Raw genomic sequence first — 18,795 nt, forward strand, 5'->3', positions numbered from 1 at the left:
GAGGGCAAATCACATTAGCAGCTTTTTCCCTTTATATAGGAAAATCAATGTGTCAAATACTCATTTGCCCAAATAGGAAGAACTTGATGTAGTTTATTAGGATGGTGGTTTTCTTGGTTTGTTTGGTTTTTCCCCCAAACCAGCTAAAACTCCCATAAAAATCAACCTGTCTGGGGTAACTGAAACAAGAGGAACTATTAGTCCCCATTAGTTCTCTGGGGATGTGTTTTACTTACTCAAAGTATTCCAAATTATCATCCTAATCAATCTGTACAAGGAGAAATGAGTTGGAGCAGATAGTGCTCTAGTGTTCCTCACTTTTTAAAAACTGAGTAGCATTTTGAGAATGTGTGGAAGAATGAAAAGGCTTCACACTTTTTGGTGTCCACTTAAACACCAGTTTTGTGGAAGTGATATAGTTAGGTGTTTACTTCTAATTTGTAGGAGTAAATTGATAAATCTTGACCTGAACAATAATTTAAATACAGAATTACATTGTAAATATTCGAAATGTTTTCTTTATTTTGATACCATATTGATGATATATTTGCAAAATCACGTGAATAGTTATTAATGTTTCCCTAGATTTCTAAACATTTGCCTGAGTTATTTAATTTTATTTTCTTTATATTCTTAAATAAAATGTAATATAAATGTAAATTATGCTATATATGTGTGGTGGTTTGACCTTGGCTAAATTCCAGGTACCCACCAAGTCACTCTATCACTTCCCCCCCTTCTCCTTGTTTTCTCAACAGGGCAAAGAGGGGAAAGAAAATAAGATAGACCAAGCCTTGTGGGTAAAACAAAAGCAGTTTTTTAATATAAGCAAAGCAAAGGTCTGCATGAGGAAGAAAAAAAAAGATATTTATTCTCCCCTTCGCATGAAGAGGCGATGTGGGGCCTTCTCAGGAGCAGGGCTCCCATACATGTAGCGGTTGCCTTGGAGGACCAAGGGTGACCCCATCCCCCTCCTCCTTTCTCCCAGCTTTATCCTGAGCAGACGTCACATGGTCTGGAATATCCCTTTGGTCAGTTGGGGTCGGCTGTCCTGGCTGTGTCCCCTCCCAAGATCTTGCCCGCCCCGTCCCACTGGGGGTGGGGGGAAAATGTCGGAAAGAGCCTCGGTGCTGTGTAAGCACTGCTCAGCAGCAGCCACAACACCAGGGTGCTATCAACACCCTGCCAGCTCCCAGCATAAAACACAGCACCTGAGGGCTGCTATAGGGGAAAACCAATTCCAGATCAGCCAGACCCAGTACAATATGTAATCAAGGGTTTATCACAGGAGCCAAAAAATAGAATGTGTTTTGCCTTCTGGTTGAATTCATAGTTTTATTTGTACTCAGTCCTTGTTTTCACAAATTCAGACTAAGTAGATATGAGTTAAAGCTCAGGATTTAGGACTATGTAATAAGACAGAGGACAACCTGTTTCCCTGCCTCCTACCCCCACAGCGGGTGAAGGGTTTTAAGGCTTCTTGTTTTCTCAGTCTGCATTTTATGGACCTGTCCCAGCCTGGTTTTACATTTCTAATTATACCTTTTCAGTCTTATGGAAGAGATCAGATTGTTTTGGGTTCTTTGGTTGCTTCTAATGCTAATCTGGAGAGAGGCAAATCAAATTAAGTTCTTCCCAAAACTGTGCAATTCATTCCTTTTGCAGGTAACAAAGGACTCCTTATGCTCGAGGATTGCCTTGAAAAATAGTCTTACTTAATGAAATTAATCTGTTGTGTCTCTTATTACGTACTGAGAGTTGTAGACAAAGAAATTAAGAAATAGATATTGCAGGTAGAAACAACTGAAAGAAAACCCTTTTTTTTCATCAGATAGGAAGAAGGGTATTTGTCTTTTTAGTGTTGGAAAAGGAGTCAACCTACAGGAAGGGTATTGTGTTTTTCCTCAGCCCTGTGCACATTCTCTGTATCAGTTTGATCCTCTCAACTCTGGACTGCAGTAGAACAGTATTTTAAAGTTTGGCGTTTTTTAATTCTATAGAAAAGGAGTCTTAAAACTATGAGAACAAACTTGGGTTAAATTGGCCTTTGTTTAACTTGCCAAACTATTTTTAACAAAAAGATGTTGTTAAGTGTGCTTTGTTTTCATTCATCCTCATTTATATTTTCATTCCATGCAGGGTCAAAACCTAAAACTGCCCTGGGTTTTTGGTTGATAATACTTATTGATAGTTGCCATTTTCAGGTTTCTCCTTCTTGCTTGTGATAAACTTCACCTTTTTTCTTGGTGACTTTGAGACAATTAGGAAGGCAACATCTACATATACTTATGTGTATTTTGAACGAAAATAAAAGTGGGCATATTCAAATAAACTTGAACTAAATCAGCCTTATTCATGGATGAATGCTATCTTTAGATAAAAACAATTATATGACCAAGGCTTATTCATTCCAAGACATTTGAAACCACAGGAGCATGCATGATTGAAAGTGCAAATATGCAATCTCATCTAAAAAGTTTTATAGAAATTATGGTACTAGTTAAGAGATTGTGTACAATCAATCAAATGTGCAAGAACAAAAAGCATGACATTTTAACAATAGTGGTACTGATACATGGAACTGAATGTAAAGAAGGGTAAGGATTAGATGAGATAAAGTTGATAACAGGAAAATATATTTAATTTAAATAATGTCGCTCAAAATAGTAATCTTACCTTGTTTTGAATAATAGACTTCCTTTGTTTTCCTAAAATAATGCAAGTATTGGAGCATGAGCGAAGCAATCAAGTGTGTTTCTGTCTTCTGTTTCATTTTACTGTACTTAAGCTAGAATGTGCTTAAACTCCTCAGGGGAGAGATCTCACTGCCGTGTGTGACCATCAAGATAGGGAAATAGGGGTAGTGGGAGGCACTGTCAGATGTGCAAATCTTACTTAAGAGTAAACATAGTAACTCAGTTTTCCATAACAAACTAATTTTAAATGCCACTGAATATTAAAAACTCCAACAGTAGCTTAGACTTTGAATTGTTATTTTTTAAAAAAATGCCATGGGGTTTCAACAGGCTTCCAAACACTGTCATGCAACTTCCGGTTTCTTCCAGTTTAAATTCATAGTTGACATAGGTATTGATTGAGTGGCTTTTTACTAAAAGGAATAAGAGTATTTATTTGGACTGTTGAATTTATTATGTCTTAATAGTTGTTCATGGAACTAGAACAGTTGCATGGAAAACTGTCATTCATCCTGTTACATAATTATGTCATCACAAAATTAAGTCCAAGGTATTTGGAAGATTGCTCTGTAGCTGTGGTAGAGATAAAAACAAGATAAGGTAGAAGCAGGATCTTTTAACACAATTTAAAGGAAATGGTCAAGTTTCCATTTCCTTCACAAGTTGATGTTAAAGATTGCGATGATATGGAGGGGGATGACAAAGAAAATGGAGTTTACTCAAGTAAAGGGAAATCCATTGTTGTATTGTTTGTGATTGAAATAATTACCTTAGAAGCTAATTGATTTTATCCTAAGTGTTTAATTTTGATATGAGAACAAAACTGAGGAAAAAATCCTGACTAGCAGAAGGAACTGATACAGCTAATGGTTGTAGACATGAACAGATAAAGATGCATAAGTATTTATTAAACATTCGTCCTTCTTCCTAAGTTCTGCATTTGTGAAACAGAATTATGTGCTTGTGTATAAGGGTGATAAATTACTCATCAATTTGCTCCTAAATTCTATAGCAGCAAAAGAAAAGCAGCAAGCTGATACAGAAGTAAGAAAAATTAACCTATGGGGTTATTTCAGTCTGATTAGCTGTCAGTGACAGGATTGAATTTCCGTGGGGGTAATTGAGGGGCTTTCTTTAAATGCACCTCTATAGACATAGTATGCGTAGACTTCATAAAGTGTTTGCATCATACTGCTTGTCGTCATGATAGAAAAGATGCCAGTACAGAGTATCAGTCCAACACTCTAAGAAACAGAACTCTATTAGGAAAACTCCTAATTCAAAGGTGGTTTATATGAAACAATATTTAGTGTGATGCTGTAAGATGTGACTAAAACATAAAGACTGCAAGAACTGGAGGAGTGATGATAGGGACGAGAACCAGAGTAATCTAATGAGTGAAAACAGAGCGCAGTTATCTGCTTCTCCTAGATCCATCAAAGGAGAGTGGTGAGGTGGGTCAAGGAAAGAGATTCTCTCCCAGGAACCCCAGGCAAGTAAGGAGTAATTGCATACTAGGCTATAGGATTTGTGGGAGGCAGAGGGGGAAGAATTTGGGGATAGGACAGAGAATACTGTATGAAGCTTATTATGGTGTGTTTGCATGAAAGACCAAAAGCAGGGAATGGAGGAGTCAAGGTGTGTTGGGGTGGAACAAACATGAGGAAGCTGGAAGGAAGGGGATAAAAAGAGGCAGTCACATATATGCAGGTTTCTGGGCAGTATGCTCATCTGAGCCCTGCACTTGATCATTGCAGGCTATCCTATATTCTTGCCAAATTCTATTTACAGCTATGTTGTGTGTGAGTGCGTTGTCTCTTCTGGGTATGTGTGTGAACACTAGCAAACTTCAAGCTGGACTACCAGACAAGTAGGGTAAGAGGTTGGTGTTGGCTACTGGAAGGAGACTGCAGGTCTGAGGAACCTAAGGGTCAGCAGCTGCGGAGACCAGCATGTAGAAGCCAACTACTGCAAATGCACCATGTGTAAGACCAGGTACTGGAGACACCCATACTGTGCTCACATACGTGTGTGTCCCAACTAGCCAATTTCACACTGGACTAGCCAGTGAGTAGGATATCAGCATCTGGAAAGATCCAAGGTCTGAGCTAGTGACTGGATAAGGGTGTAGGGCCTTGATATTGGATGAACTTAAGTTTCACGTAAAAATCATTTTTCATCAACAGAGCACTTTTGTTATAGTTAAGGAAACATCACAAAGCATACCTTCACAAACAGGGCTGGAAAGAGATGCTTGCATTGGGCTGGTTTTTCACTACGAGCTCAGTCAGTTGCCATGCCTGATACAGCTCATTCTTATCTGGACATGTGTGAAGGAATTACAAATACATACCCCTTAGTTCTGCTTGGGTACACTGATGTTGTGTTATGTATGACTCGAAAGGTTTTCAGAAGGAAAGTTATAAAAGAAAACAGTTTAATAAGAAACTGGAAGTAATACAGCTGCATTATTGTAATCTTGCCCAGACTAATGAGCTCAATAGAAATGGAGTAGAAATATGTAAGCTGAGTTCATATAATCATAATATGTGGTTCTAAAACTGAAGATGTATTTCTAACAGCTTATAAAAATACAAACCATGTTTATTGCATTTCACAGCTTGCAAACTGAGATGCATTAAAACACTTTGACCCTAATCCGATTTAAAGATACTGTAATGGGACACTGGATCAGCTACAGCTTTAAGATAGATCTGTCTAGATTTTCTACTTCAGAATGATTTCTTATAAAACATTTAAAAACCAGGTTTTATTGGATTACAAGTAGAATGCTTGTGTGTTATCTAAATCAAGTTCCATGGCAAGATAATACAAAATAGGAAAAGGGTTGATAAACAGCTTTTTCCTCTGCCTTTTGTGTCCTTGTAAACAGGTCCTTGCTTCTGGGCTCAAATGTAGTCATTTCAGAGACTTAGAGCTACAGCAAACTCTGCTCAAATCCTTGCCCCAGAATCCCTAGAAAACTTGGATACCTCTGCACTCAGACTATGTGCCTGTCCTTCTCTGAAGTCTTGCCATATTTAGCTTGGCTAGAGGTTCCTACTTCTTGTTGTGACTGTTACCTAGCAATCATCTTGTAATCATTTGACACTTTTCTTCAAGTACCAAACTTAGGAGAAGGAATTTACCCTCTTTTTTCAGACCCTATTCTGAACTTGTCAGCTTTAAGAAGGTAATATATTTGAAAATGAGTGCATACAACTAGTATTTCAAATATTGTTGTTATTATATAGAGTTAATACATGAATATAAGAATTTAAAGAGAAAGTTTTAATCTTTGATATTTTGCCATGGTCTCGGCAGTAAGTATAAGAAGAAAGACCACTTCATTTTAGGAAATTATGCTTCTACTGTTGCATACCTTTTTTTGAGCAAGGTAAAAGGGCCTCTGAGAATGTGATGCATTACAAAGGAGCTAAAACTGATACAGTATGAGACATGAAAGGTTTTAAGCCATCTTGGAATACATTGACTGAAGTAAATGAGATCTGAGCTAATGTTTTAAATTTGGTTAAAATAAAATGGTAGTACTGGGTGGTCAATAAGTAATAACAAATGAATAGTCTCAATCCACTTTCCATAGAAATTACTAGCATATTAGTCTACACGCAGATAAAATCATATTAATGGAATAAGGTCATGGTGCAGCTGTCTGTTAGTTCTGCCATGAAGTTTTTCATTCAAGTGACTAAAGATAGAACACACTTTACATAATCTTGTACAAGTACCTTGTCCTAACTGTGAAAATCTAGTGAAATCCATATACCCAGGTTTTTAAAGTGGACATGTAGATGAAGGACCACTAAAAAATGTTTCCTTTGGGAATGTTGTTTCAACTGAATGACCTTCATGTGTACAGAATTCTATTAAACAAAACAAAGCAATTCGTTTTTGTTGATTTGCTTGGTATAAATGCCTTAAATTAGCTTACCTACATCAGTGTGAGTAGTTCAATGTCTCAGAGTGATTCATTGGAATAATAGTAGAAGTATATGAGCTGTCAGGAAAAATCATCTCTACAAACCTATTGCAAGCTCATAGTAAATTACTAACATTATTTTCTCATATGGGAATTCTCAAATGTTTATGCTGTCTTGCAAGTTTTATTGCAAGCAGGTAATGAAGAGGGAAGGAATCCAATTACTTTATGCACAAGGCGTACAATTTCTACCTAATAAGAGCAAAGGAAAACTTTTGTTCAGTAACCATAGAAGCAAGCATCTATGAGCTCTAGTGAGTAAACTAGGAATTGCTTTTAAGTAAGTTAGAAGTGCTTTTCACTAAATTATTTGATGGATCTTCAGCTTTCGTAAGGCTTCTTGTAGTTAAGGTAGGGTATAGAAATAAGAAGTTCATGGGTAGTCAGATGTGTATGAAACAGGTTAAATTCTCGATTCATGCAAATTTTTCATTGAAGTAGAAAATTGAGGAGAATGTGCAGAGAAGTGTTTTTTATGTCTAATATTGAAGTATGAAAGTAGTCTCAGATAAGTGGACTGGGTAGCTGATGGATCAGATTTTTGACAGTGACTAATATCTTGCTTCAGAATAGGAGAGATATTTACAGTAGTAACTTATGACTGCTCTCACTGGAGTTTTTCCACTTCAGAGAAATTAATCATGTGGCTTATGCCTTGCATCATGTATGCTACCCCTTCTAGTGCTCTTAGGTAAAGTAAATGAGAATAAGGTCAATGTTAATCTTAAATGCTGGTGTTGAAATCTGATAAATTATTTACATTAATATCTTGTAGTGAATTCAGCAAAAGTTCCACTTGCTTTTAAAGTGATTGAGTGGGTGTTACATTTCTGTTGGGTGTCATATATGTTTTAGAACTGTTAAACCCTTGAAGTTTTACATATGAAAGTAATTGGCATAAGGTTACAGAAGCAGGAAATGCAAACTTGAATTACTTAACAGTATTCTTTCTTCCTAAAGTCACTCATTTACGATGAAAAATAACCACAGTATTTTCACTGTGTGCTAACACTTTTGAACCAGGCCTTACCAAACAAGTTTGTTTCACCATTCTCAGTTCCAGTGTAAAATGCTCTGAGCTGCCTCTGTCAGAGGAGAGTAATCTGGTGAACAGGGAGGAGCAGAAGAGTAGGCCATAAATGCAGAGTTTAGACTGACCATAGGCTCTGGAGTGTATAGTCATACTGAAAAATGTTCTGAAAGGATTGTAGTGTCCTTAATCATTTCACAAACTTGGATTATTTTCCTATTTTGCTACAGTAGTAATTAAAAAAAGAGAATGAGGTTAACTGCAGAGGAATGTAGTTGCTGCTAGATCTGAATATTCTTACTTTTTTCTCCTTCAAAGTCTTAACACTTACCAGAGGATCTCACATATGTTGCCTGTTCTGTCAACCAAGCAAGCTGCTGTAAAGCTTTCTACTTCTCTCTTGTCTTCCCCCACCCATCTTATACACCTAGCAGCCAGACATACATATGGGCACAGTGCTGAGAGTTGAGAAAGGACGAGCTGTTGTTTCACAGAAAGAGAGTATCGGTAACACTGGCAACAGACCTCATAGCATCCTGCTATGTATGTGAATTTGATAGGTGTGTGACTGTCAGGCATGGTGGTACTGACCTTCCTTTTTGTCCTGCCCATGAGAGAATCATATCCCTTGTAGACAACATCACTTGTGCTGTACTATAATCTTTGTACAGAGAAAGGAGGAGAATTGACTTGGCAATGCTTTAATTATTTTTCTTTTCTCTGAGGCAGAATGAATTACTCATTTAATGGTTATCTCCAGAAATAGCTGGCTGAACAAAATGTGATGAAATGTCTGACTAAGAGACTAGACTTCCTACAGTATGCAACTTATGCTTCAGGTGTTACTTAATGTTCTTCACAATCCCATCTCCTGCAGACTTGCTGTGTAAGTCTCTGTGAGAAAACATAGCTGCTCATTCCAGGGAGTGGGAGTTTACCTTTGGATGAGTCTACTGCAAATCTGTAATGCTCAAGTTCAGGGCTTTGAGGCTTGTGTATGCTAAGCTTCAATAAAAAAAACAGAACTTGGGATTTGACTGTGGTTTGTAGTGTGAGTTCCATATATAGGTTGATTGACTTGACTAATGTGCTCCTTGTATCTGCTTGGCAAAGTCTGTAGAGCAGTAGAGAAAGGGAAAGAGAGTGATTATAAAGAAAATAGACCAACAGTGATGAAGTGTTGCTGCCTATATGTATGTATGTATGTGTGCCTATATAGTCCTTTAATTTTTCAAACGAGGTGCTTAGAGGTTGGCTTGTTTTAATTAGTGGAACAAGGAATATGGTTGAGCAAAACTAGCAAAATTAAAATGACACAGTTATCACAAGTATTACGTCAATGTGGCCTGTGTTGATGGGGCAAAGTTCAGAGGACACAACATCATATGGTATTGAATATCCCTTGGGGCAGTTCAGGTCAGCTGTCTTGGCTAGGTCTCCTCCCAAATTCTTACCCCCAGCCTACTTGCTGCAGAGGCAGAGTGGGGAAAAAGAAAAAGCATTGATGCTGTGCAAGCAGTACTCAGCAACAGCCAAAACACTGGTGTATTATCAACAGTAGTTTAGCCACAAATCCAAAACACAGCACCATACCAGCTGCTATGAAGAAAGTTAACTCCATCCCAGCCAGACCCATACAGGCAATTAGTTTGCAAAATAAATGGTATGAAGCAGACATCAGTTCTCTTGTCCTTGTCAAAGATATGTCCTTATTTACTAGAAAATTTTCTTTAGAGTAACATAGAGAGAAATAAGTCTGTAAAATTAACTCTATAACTTAATGTGTGAATAGAATAATTAACAAGTTAGTTGCTGATTTATTTGGTTTCAGTTAACTCAAGAAAAGTGTTTCACATAAATTAGATTGAACTAGAATGGCATTACTAGTGGTATACTGAGATCAGTGCATTGTGAGAGTTCAAGAAAAGGTAATACTGGTTTGTATAAAACTGAAATTTGTTTTTTAAATTGAGCCCTAGTAGGGACAATTTTTTTTTCTTTTCCCTGGCCTAAACTAGTGTTCTTACTCTATTTTTCAAATTAAACCTCAGGTAACTTTTATTGTTGCACAAAATGAGTAAAGAAAGAATCGGGGGGGGGGATACAGCAATGCAACATTATATGCAAGTTGCTGAATTAAAAGATTTTCTTTCATGACGGAATGGAAAACTTTCTAGTTTTATGTAAATTGGAGGTATTCTACAGTGATGTTCTCTTAATCTTTAAGGATGTATATGAGCAAAATAAAACTCAAAACTTTGTACAAATTTTTGTAACTTTTCTGCCAAAATCTGATGGAAATTACTTTAAAATATTAGGGGTGAAATAGTAGGAAAATGAGTAAGATTGATTAAATCATAGCCAGCATCTGTATGAATGACAAGCAGACTGGCTGGTGCTGCTTCTGTTAATGAAGGCATCAGTTCCGTGTGAGTCTAAGAAACTTTAATTACATAAAAATATTAAAGCAGGCTTATGTTCTTGCTTGCTTTGAAATTGTATTGAATTTCAGGTACCCTGTTTGTCTCCACAGTTGTCTGCTTTTGAATTTTGTTGATGTTGATTTCGTAGCACAAAACATTAAAGTTGACGAAGGTGCAACGTGGGGGTACATGCAGATTGCCATCATACATAGTTCTATCCCCTAATTTCAAGCCAGTTGACTTCCAGTGAAAGTGTGTGGAAATTAAGTGAAGATCCAAATACTCATTTCTGTATTTCAGTTTTATTTAAATAGGAAAGTGATGCTGCTTCTTATCTGTAGACATAAAACTGTTCATTTTTATTAGAGGTAGAGTTATGGGAAGGTCCTAACTATTTTAAAATATTTGCTCTTTAGATACTGAAAGATGATTAATCTTGTTACCTAAGGACTACTTACAGATAAGGTATTAGTACCATGCTGTCACATTATGTTTTTATTGTATTGAAGATGTACTACAGGCAGGATTTAGATGTAACTTAATTTGGGTGTAAAATTGGGAGTCAATCATCACTGGATACTAAACAGAGAATTGAATGAGAGCAGAAACTTGAAGAGGGAACTGTTTCCATTTTATCACCTTTATCAGTTTTTAGCAGACAACCACATACATTTTCTGATATATTTCTAATAAAATACAGTCAACACAGGTTTTAGGGAAATTTTATTGATGTGACTATCTAACATTCTGACAATTAGTCTACCTTTTAAATATTAATCCAAAATTCAGATATTATATGAAATAGTAGCATTTGTACTATTCTGTGTATTACACACAGTCTTTTCAGAAGAATAAAAAAATAGAGGTTCTGATCAGACAATAGAAGAAAAAGCTACTCTTGATCTTAGTTCCTAGTCCATTCTCTCACGACTCCTGTCAAGTACTCACCTTCCCATACCATCAGCATGGCGTGCTTCCCAGAGGATCCTCATAGCAACGGCAGTACTTTCCTGCAGTAGTACTTGATTATTTTTCCCAGATTCCTTTTATTAAGTATAGAGTATTAATATTGCATAATATTCCTGCAAAAGATACTTGCATTTAATTGCTGAAGCAATCTAAAGAACTGCTATAAAAATGATCTCTGAGAGGGAGCTTCAAGAAGAGGCTATTGTAGATACAGATGAGACAAAAATCCAGTGAGGAGGAATATTTACTTGTAGAGGAAAGGGCTTGTTGCTACAAAACCAATCTGAAACATTTTTTCTACGCATTAGGCATTGCACTAGCCAAGATGGATGAGCCCCTGAGAAATCACAGTATTCCAGAGAAGATTGCTTTAGTCCCTTCCACTGAGAAAATTAAGAGATTTTAAGACTGCCAGAAGGCATGGAAGACCTTCAGCCTTGGCAAAAACATTTGCCAAGAGTGAATAAACTAGCTGACAATTTCTGTGTGCTCCGTTGCTTGAGAGAATCACAAAATGGTTGAAGTGGGAGAGGACCTCTGGAGGTCATCTGGTCCAACTCCCTGCTGAAGCAGAGGTCATCAAAGCAAGTTGCCCAGGCCTGTATCCAGACAGGTTTTGAATAGCTCCAAGGAGAGAGACTCCACAACCTTCCTGGGCAACATGTGCCAGTGCTTAGTCACCCTTAGTGACGGTGTTTACTAATGTTCAGATGGGACCTCCTGTGTTTCGCTTTGTGTTCATTGCGTTTGGTCCTGTCACTGGGCACCACTGAAAAGAGCCTGGCTCCAGCTTCTGCACAGCCTCTCTTCATGTATCTATGTGATGCAACTGCCCTGAGCATTCCCTTCTCGAGGCTGAACAGTACCAGATCTCTCACCCAAATGAGAGATGCTCCAGTCCCATCATTACCTTTGTGGCCCATTGCTAGGCTTGGTCCAGTATGTTCTTGTCTCTCTTCTGCTGCAGAACCCAGAGCTGGAGACAGCACTCCAGGTATGGCTTCACCAGTGCTGAGTAGAGGGGAAGGGGTCACCTCCCTTGACCTGCTGTCAATAAATAATCATCCTGATGCAGCCCAGGGTATACCATTAGCCTTCTTGGCCACAAGGACAAGTTACAGGTTCATGGTCAACTTGGTGTCCACCAGGACCTCCAGATGCTTTTTTGCAAAGCTGCTTTCCAGCTGGTGGTTCGCCAGCATGTACTGGTGCCTGGGGTTGCTCCTACCCAGGAACAGGATGTTGTACTTCCCCTTGCTGAACTGCACAAGGTTCCTCTCAGCCCATTTCTCCAACCTGCTGAGGTCCCTCTGGATGGCAGCACAACCATCTGTCATATCGTCAACTCCCCCCAGTTTTGTATCACCTGCAAACTTGCTGAGGGTACACTCTGATCCCTTGTCCAGCTCATTAATGATGTTGAACTGGTCTGGACCCAGTATTGACCCCTGGCATACACCACTAGTGTCTGGCTTCTAATTAGACTAATCACCACCCTCTGGGTATGGCCATTCAGTTAGTTCTCAGTTCACCTCACTGTCTGTTCATCTAGCCCATACTTCATCAGCTTCTCTATGAAAACCTTATGGGAGAAATTGTCAAAAGCCTTACTGAAATCAAGATAGACAATATGCACTGCTCTCTACTTGTCTACCAAGCCAGTCATAACATTGTAGAAAGTTATCGGGTTGGTCAAGCATGACTTCCTTTTGATGAAGCCATGCTGATTCCTCTTACTCACCTTCTTGTCCTTCATGTGCCTGGAAATGGTTTCCAGGATTAGTTGTTCCATCACCTCCCTAGGTATCAAGGTGAGGTTGAGCAGCTGGTAGTTCCCTGGATCTTCCTTCTTGCCCCTGAAGATAAGAGTGACAAAAGAATGTACTTAAGTAAAAGGTTAAAAGGCAGCATTGGGGAAGAAAAACAGTGGAGGATTACTGTAGCGCAGTTACGTTTCATCTGTGATTGCAAGTATTTATGATGCTCATACTGGATCTGAATGACGAGTATGTTCCCTGCTCCTCTACTGAAGAGATGTGCTTTATAGGTGAAAATACTTGTAAGAATTTGCAAGTGTGATTCTTTATTTGCCTCCTTAAGTTGGCAGAAGTACCTAAAAACTGCTGAGCAAGGGATAACTTAAATGGGTTATTGTGGCTCTTTTCAAAACAGGGGCTCAGGTTTTCTTAAGGCAGAAAATTCCAAGTCATGCTAGATAATCAGCTGATCATGTGGAGGATGCAGAAGAATCGACTCCCTAGAACCTTATTCTGGCCTCAGTTTCCTTCAGTGATATTTGCAAATAAACTGTTTTCAATAATCTCAGAATAATTTAAGGCAGATGACATTGCTTGCTTTCAATAGGTACTCCAAGTGAGAACAACCTTGAAGAACAGTGTAGTGGCCATTAGTGACAACTGTGAAAAATGGAAATGTAAGACCTGCATATCAAAGATATTTTGATGCTCTGCTGTTTGTGAGGACAGTGTTTCAGAAGAATGTACTAGTACCATAAAGATGATTTTGAATGAGAAGCTCTTAATATACAACCCAAAGTAAATATATCTAGGAATTGCTGTCACCACATACTTCAGTTAATAAAACCATGTATGTTGCTAAGCCAACCTTGGATGTTGTAAAAAAAAAAAAAAAAAAATAGTAGGCCCAGTAACCTTGAAGGCTCCACTTGAAAAGAAATGCACAACGTTGTGTACCTGTTCCCTTCTGCTTGACTTTCCTATGACAGATTTTTAATGTTATTTTTAGTTTATTTAACACCACTTAGTCTTCTATTTTTATGCAGCCCATTTCCAAAGGACTTGACAAAGAATAGTTTATCTAGTACTGGTGTCAATACTTAAAAATAATTGCTGCGGGAGCCAAGCAGACTAGTAATAGAAACTGAGATGAATCTTAGCGCATCAGGATTCCCAAGCATTTGTCATGCTATATTACACCTCTACAAAATGCAGTAATTTTTAGATAAAGCACAACACTAAATTAAACATTAAGTTTAAGAAATGTCACTGCCTTATTATGCAGTCTTTTGCCTGTTGCACAGTTCTGTGCTCACTGTGTGCAATATTTAGCTTTAACATCTCAAAAGACCACTCTCTACCTAAAGCTTATTCATGTGTGAGTCCTGTTGGAGCAAAACTACTAAAAAGATATTAAACATCACAATTCTCTTTATGATTTGGAATAAAATTTTCAAGTGGCTCCAGTGTGACTTCCCTCTTTAGTCTTTTCTGAAAGTTTCGGCACTTTGTTTAGGCCAGAATTATATAGGCTAGAAGGGATCTCTGGAGGTCTTCTGCTCCAGACCCAGAAATATGTCATGAATGCTTTAGTAAGGCATTGCTTTTCATTGTATTTTCTTCATGTGGACCACAGTACAGTCAGGTAGCCCAAGATCCATGGGGTCAAAGAGAAAACAAGACTGTCTTAAGAAGCAACATGGTGATTATTTACTCTTGTGTTAACAGTAATTGCGTGCATGGAAGTTTCTTCTTCTAAGTCATTCCATTAGTGCTAGCCTTACTTAATTTATTCCTAAGTGTAGGTAACTTTGAAGAAGTCCCTGTCCATCTCCGAATTATGGCAGACCTTCAGCACCAAACACAAGTGCCTTCTGAATTTACACAAAAGCACTCATATGTGGCATGAAACATCCTAACCAGAAATAAAGACATACCGAATTTTAAAACTGTTTGAAATCTCAGACAGGAGGATAGGAAATTCCAGCAGCTAGTGTTTATTACAGTGAGAGAATGGGGGGAACAACATAGTATTGCAGTTAAAATTAAGGGCAAGAGGAAGTGGTTTTTGTTCCAGATAGCTTCTGAATATTGTTTTGTGTGACCACTGTTGTACAGCTGAAGTATTGGTCATTTTTCAGACTGAAGCTTAGTGTATTGGTGAAAACTGTGTAGTTGAATAGTGCTTTAAGGAGAAAATCTCCATCAAGGAAATGAATGCAATATTAATGTTTAGAAATATTTGCTCTATCAAAAACTTGAAAATAATTTTGCATTTTTTTTTAAAGTAATTAACTATGGAGTAATCTTAAAGCCTATTAGTTTACATACTGGCAAGGGAGCAAAGTGGGAAAGAAGTTGCTGATCAGGAAATAAAGTAATCATATTGGAAAAGGATATCTTAAGGGATCTTATTTTTATAGAAATTCCTATTTTTATACCTTGTATCTTCATCGCCTTTCTTATTGAGAGAGTGATGAAACAGAAATATGCATTTAATTATTGAGAATGTTAATTTGACAAAGCAGAAGATGTAAGTAGATTATCCCTATCATATTTTTAAATTTTTTGTTTAGGTAATAAGATTAATTTTCTACAGTAATAAGTACTAAATAAAAGAGACTGCTATTTGAACTCTATCTATTTCATTCTTACTAATGTATGCAAAAGTGTTTTGGTTTCTGCGAAAAGTCTGCATTCTAAACTAACCCTGTCAAGATTTAATTTATTTCAAACTTGTGCTTTTAGGTAGTTATCATAAATCTTATCTAGAGTAATGAAAATTTGCACATTTAATATAATTCTGACAGTTTTGCTTTTCAGTTTAAAGAAGTTGTTCTATATTCAGAATTCTTAAGCTGTTTAAGCAAAAAAAAAAGTCAGTTTCATGAAATCAAGCAACGTGTCAGAAATGCTTCTTTTTACAGCTTCTGTGACCTGTGGTGTTCCTTACAGAGTTGAAGAACTAAGCATGCAAATTTTTATGAAGGATTCTGTTCTGAAATACACTTAATTCTGATTGATGTTCTTAATAGTAATAACTTATGTTTCATGGCATATTTGATGAGGTATGGTCAGTTGTAGGAAACTTTATTTTGAATGGTCACTTAAAAAAATTTCTTGATATGCAAAAATTTACTTCCAAAACCCATACTTTTTCCTCATACCAAATATAAGGGCTTTTTCTCTACGATATTGAGTAGCATTTAGAATCAGTGTGCTGTTCTTCAGATCACATACTCAGAGATGAAATTTGTAATACAATATAGAATCAGGGAATCCATGGAATATTTTTCCAGCAGGTGGTTTCCCAAACAATTTTGATCTTAAGCAAGGTATGTAAAGTCACCTAAGGATTTTTTGCAAAAGGATGCAAGTATTTCTCTGAGAGATTAGCAAGGATCAGTTTGAATGTGAAGGTACCTGTTTCCTGTGGCTGCAGAAATGTTCATTGCAGCTCTTTCCTGGAGCTTTTCAGTGGGGGCGTGCTCAGGTAAGAGAAGTGTCAATAGTATCATAGGCTTCTGTTCACTTGGGCCACCTTTGAATACTCTTCAGTTTCCTCACTGCTCTTCACAGACACCAGGCTTGTTACTCTTTATCCTCAGTTTGCAGGAGAGTAAGGGAAAGGGTTACCTTGATAAGGGGAACTTTATACCTATGTGTTGGACTGTAAGGTTCTCCTAAGATTTAATGACTTCAGCAACCTCAGGAGCCTCAGTGACTCTGTCAAAGCCATGTTATGGGGTTGATAAAGTGGAGAGTTAATCAGATTCTGTTGGTGTCAGCCCAGTGCCCAGCCTGACAGTGCTCTACTGCCATTATTCAGTAAGTCTCTGCTAGTTAAAGGCTGTAGCCATTGATCAACCAATCTACTTCATGGTTTTATGATAAGTATGGAGTAAATGCATATTAAATGCATGCAAGAGAATGCATTTGTCATGTCACTACTATAAACCCCTTTGTACTCATTTTAAAAATTAAGGGTTTGATCGATTCGGGTGATCAGCCTGATATTAGTATGAAAAGAACTATAAACAGACTTATGAAGTAATTTTCATCATCAAATTACATGTCAATACCATCTTACATTTTGAAATCTCTAAGCAAGAACAGACTATGAGGTTTTTTTCCAAACGAGAAGAATGCTATTATTTGCCTTCAGGTTTACAGAGTGAAAGATCATGGACGCAGATTGTGTCCATTGGTGCTTAGCATCTCTAAGTCTGCATGTTCTGCAGATGCTCTTTTCAGGAAGGCTAAATAATGTCATTAGTCTGCTTGTAATTTTTAAATGTAAGCTTTTAAAAACTTGAAGATTTTTCTGTTTCATGCTGCAGAGCTGTATAGTTTGGATGCTGAAATTAATCGATAAATTGAATTATAGACAGCTTTTTGCTTTTAACCTGTCCTGGAACTTAGTTTTATTTAAAAATTGATTACATACTAGTGAAGGTATAAGGATAATTTTTTACACTTATGTGCCACGTCCCCTATGACCATAACTGCAACTTATTTCATTACCAATCAAATTCATTATAATAAACAAATACAGAAAAGGGTTTTTACTTTTCATACTGGAGCAGCATCTTTAATGAGAAATTTTTAAGCACTGTGTGTCTTTCAGAAAGATTACTTGTGTTTGTTTTTTTTTCTTTTAAAGCCTCAGAAAAAAGAGGATCAGCAGTCAGAAGCAAAAGCAAGTCCAAAAAAGTCATCAGAACCCACTATTGACCTTTTAGGACTTGGTAAGCGATGTATAATTACCTGGTTTTAAATCAAACACAGATACATTGTTTTATATTTTAATAGATCTACTTTTATTTTCTCTGTGCTTACTGATAGATGAATTTGAAAACCGTAAGATTGAATCTGTGAATTTGAAACTATAAAGGAAAATGCCATAGGGATCTGGGTATATCAATACTGCTGTTTTGCTAAGGAAAGTAATGAGCTCCTGTGGGAAGGGGAAGTTATCAAAGTAATCTTCAAAGGGCTTGTGGATTGTGGTATTTCAATGTTTATGGTACAAGTGTACTTTTTAATGAAAATACTGAGGTCATCTGAATTGTGTAGCTGTAAAATACCTTATACTGTAAAATTCCTATATTAGTTAACATGAAACTGCCTGACCTCAGCTGACTGGTATCTTGTAAAACTTAATACATTGGGCGTTTCGCTGTTGTGTACTGGCTGTGACCACCACTTGTTGTTATCTAATACACCTTTTTGTTTTCTGACTGACAGGCAACTATGTATTTGTCTTGTAGATAAACTGGTTTGGACCCGAGTCATTTAATTTGCACTATCTGGCTATACTGTTGTGTTTTTATGCTTTTTCTGTGCTTATTGAAGGCCATATTCACAAAATCTGTCTTTTATTTATCTAATATCACTGTAAGTATGTTTTTTCCATTCAACAGAATCTAAAATGGAACTGAAGTAATGAAATTCTGCAGTAGCTATTTTTATTTCCTTTTATTGTTCAGTATTAGGAAAATTTTGGAAGAGTTGTGAGTGGATATTAAGAGTATTCAATTTGTATCAATATAATGGTTATTCTTTAATTTCTATATAGATTTTACAGGACATTGGAAGAGGCTGCTAAGTCTTTTAAATGTAATTATTCTAAAAACTTGACTTTGTAGGAAAATGTTAATTTTTGTTTTTACAGTATGAATAATGTTGCAACAAAACAATAAATGTCTTCTCTGTTTTAGAAATTGCTGTCATTCAAAATGCATATTATTTTCCCTCTGAATGTAGAGTAGCTCTAAAATCCTATTTTTGTACCAGTTATGTATGTTGTGGTCCATATCTTATTCCAAATAATCTGCTACCATAGGCAAGCAAATCTTAATTAACACAGTAGAAGTTAGATTATGGATGTAGAATGAACCTATTAAAAAAAAAAAAAAAA

The 18,795-nt window shown here is 36.9% G+C and overlaps 1 protein-coding gene across 4 annotated transcripts in view; it reads left to right on the forward strand.

Annotated features, from left to right (window-relative positions):
- Positions 1 to 18,795, forward strand: part of SMAP1 (small ArfGAP 1) — a 101,004-nt gene that overhangs the window by 54,560 nt on the left and 27,649 nt on the right. For all 4 annotated transcript variants that reach the window (XM_074895847.1, XM_074895845.1, XM_074895848.1 and 1 more), the window contains one exon: positions 17,539 to 17,623. In XM_074895847.1, the coding sequence (XP_074751948.1) occupies positions 17,539 to 17,623 (85 nt within the window). The remainder of the gene's footprint in view (positions 1 to 17,538; positions 17,624 to 18,795) is intronic.

The sequence above is a fragment of the Athene noctua genome, chromosome 1, assembly GCF_965140245.1.
Source record: "Athene noctua chromosome 1, bAthNoc1.hap1.1, whole genome shotgun sequence".
Lineage (NCBI taxonomy): Eukaryota > Metazoa > Chordata > Aves > Strigiformes > Strigidae > Athene > Athene noctua.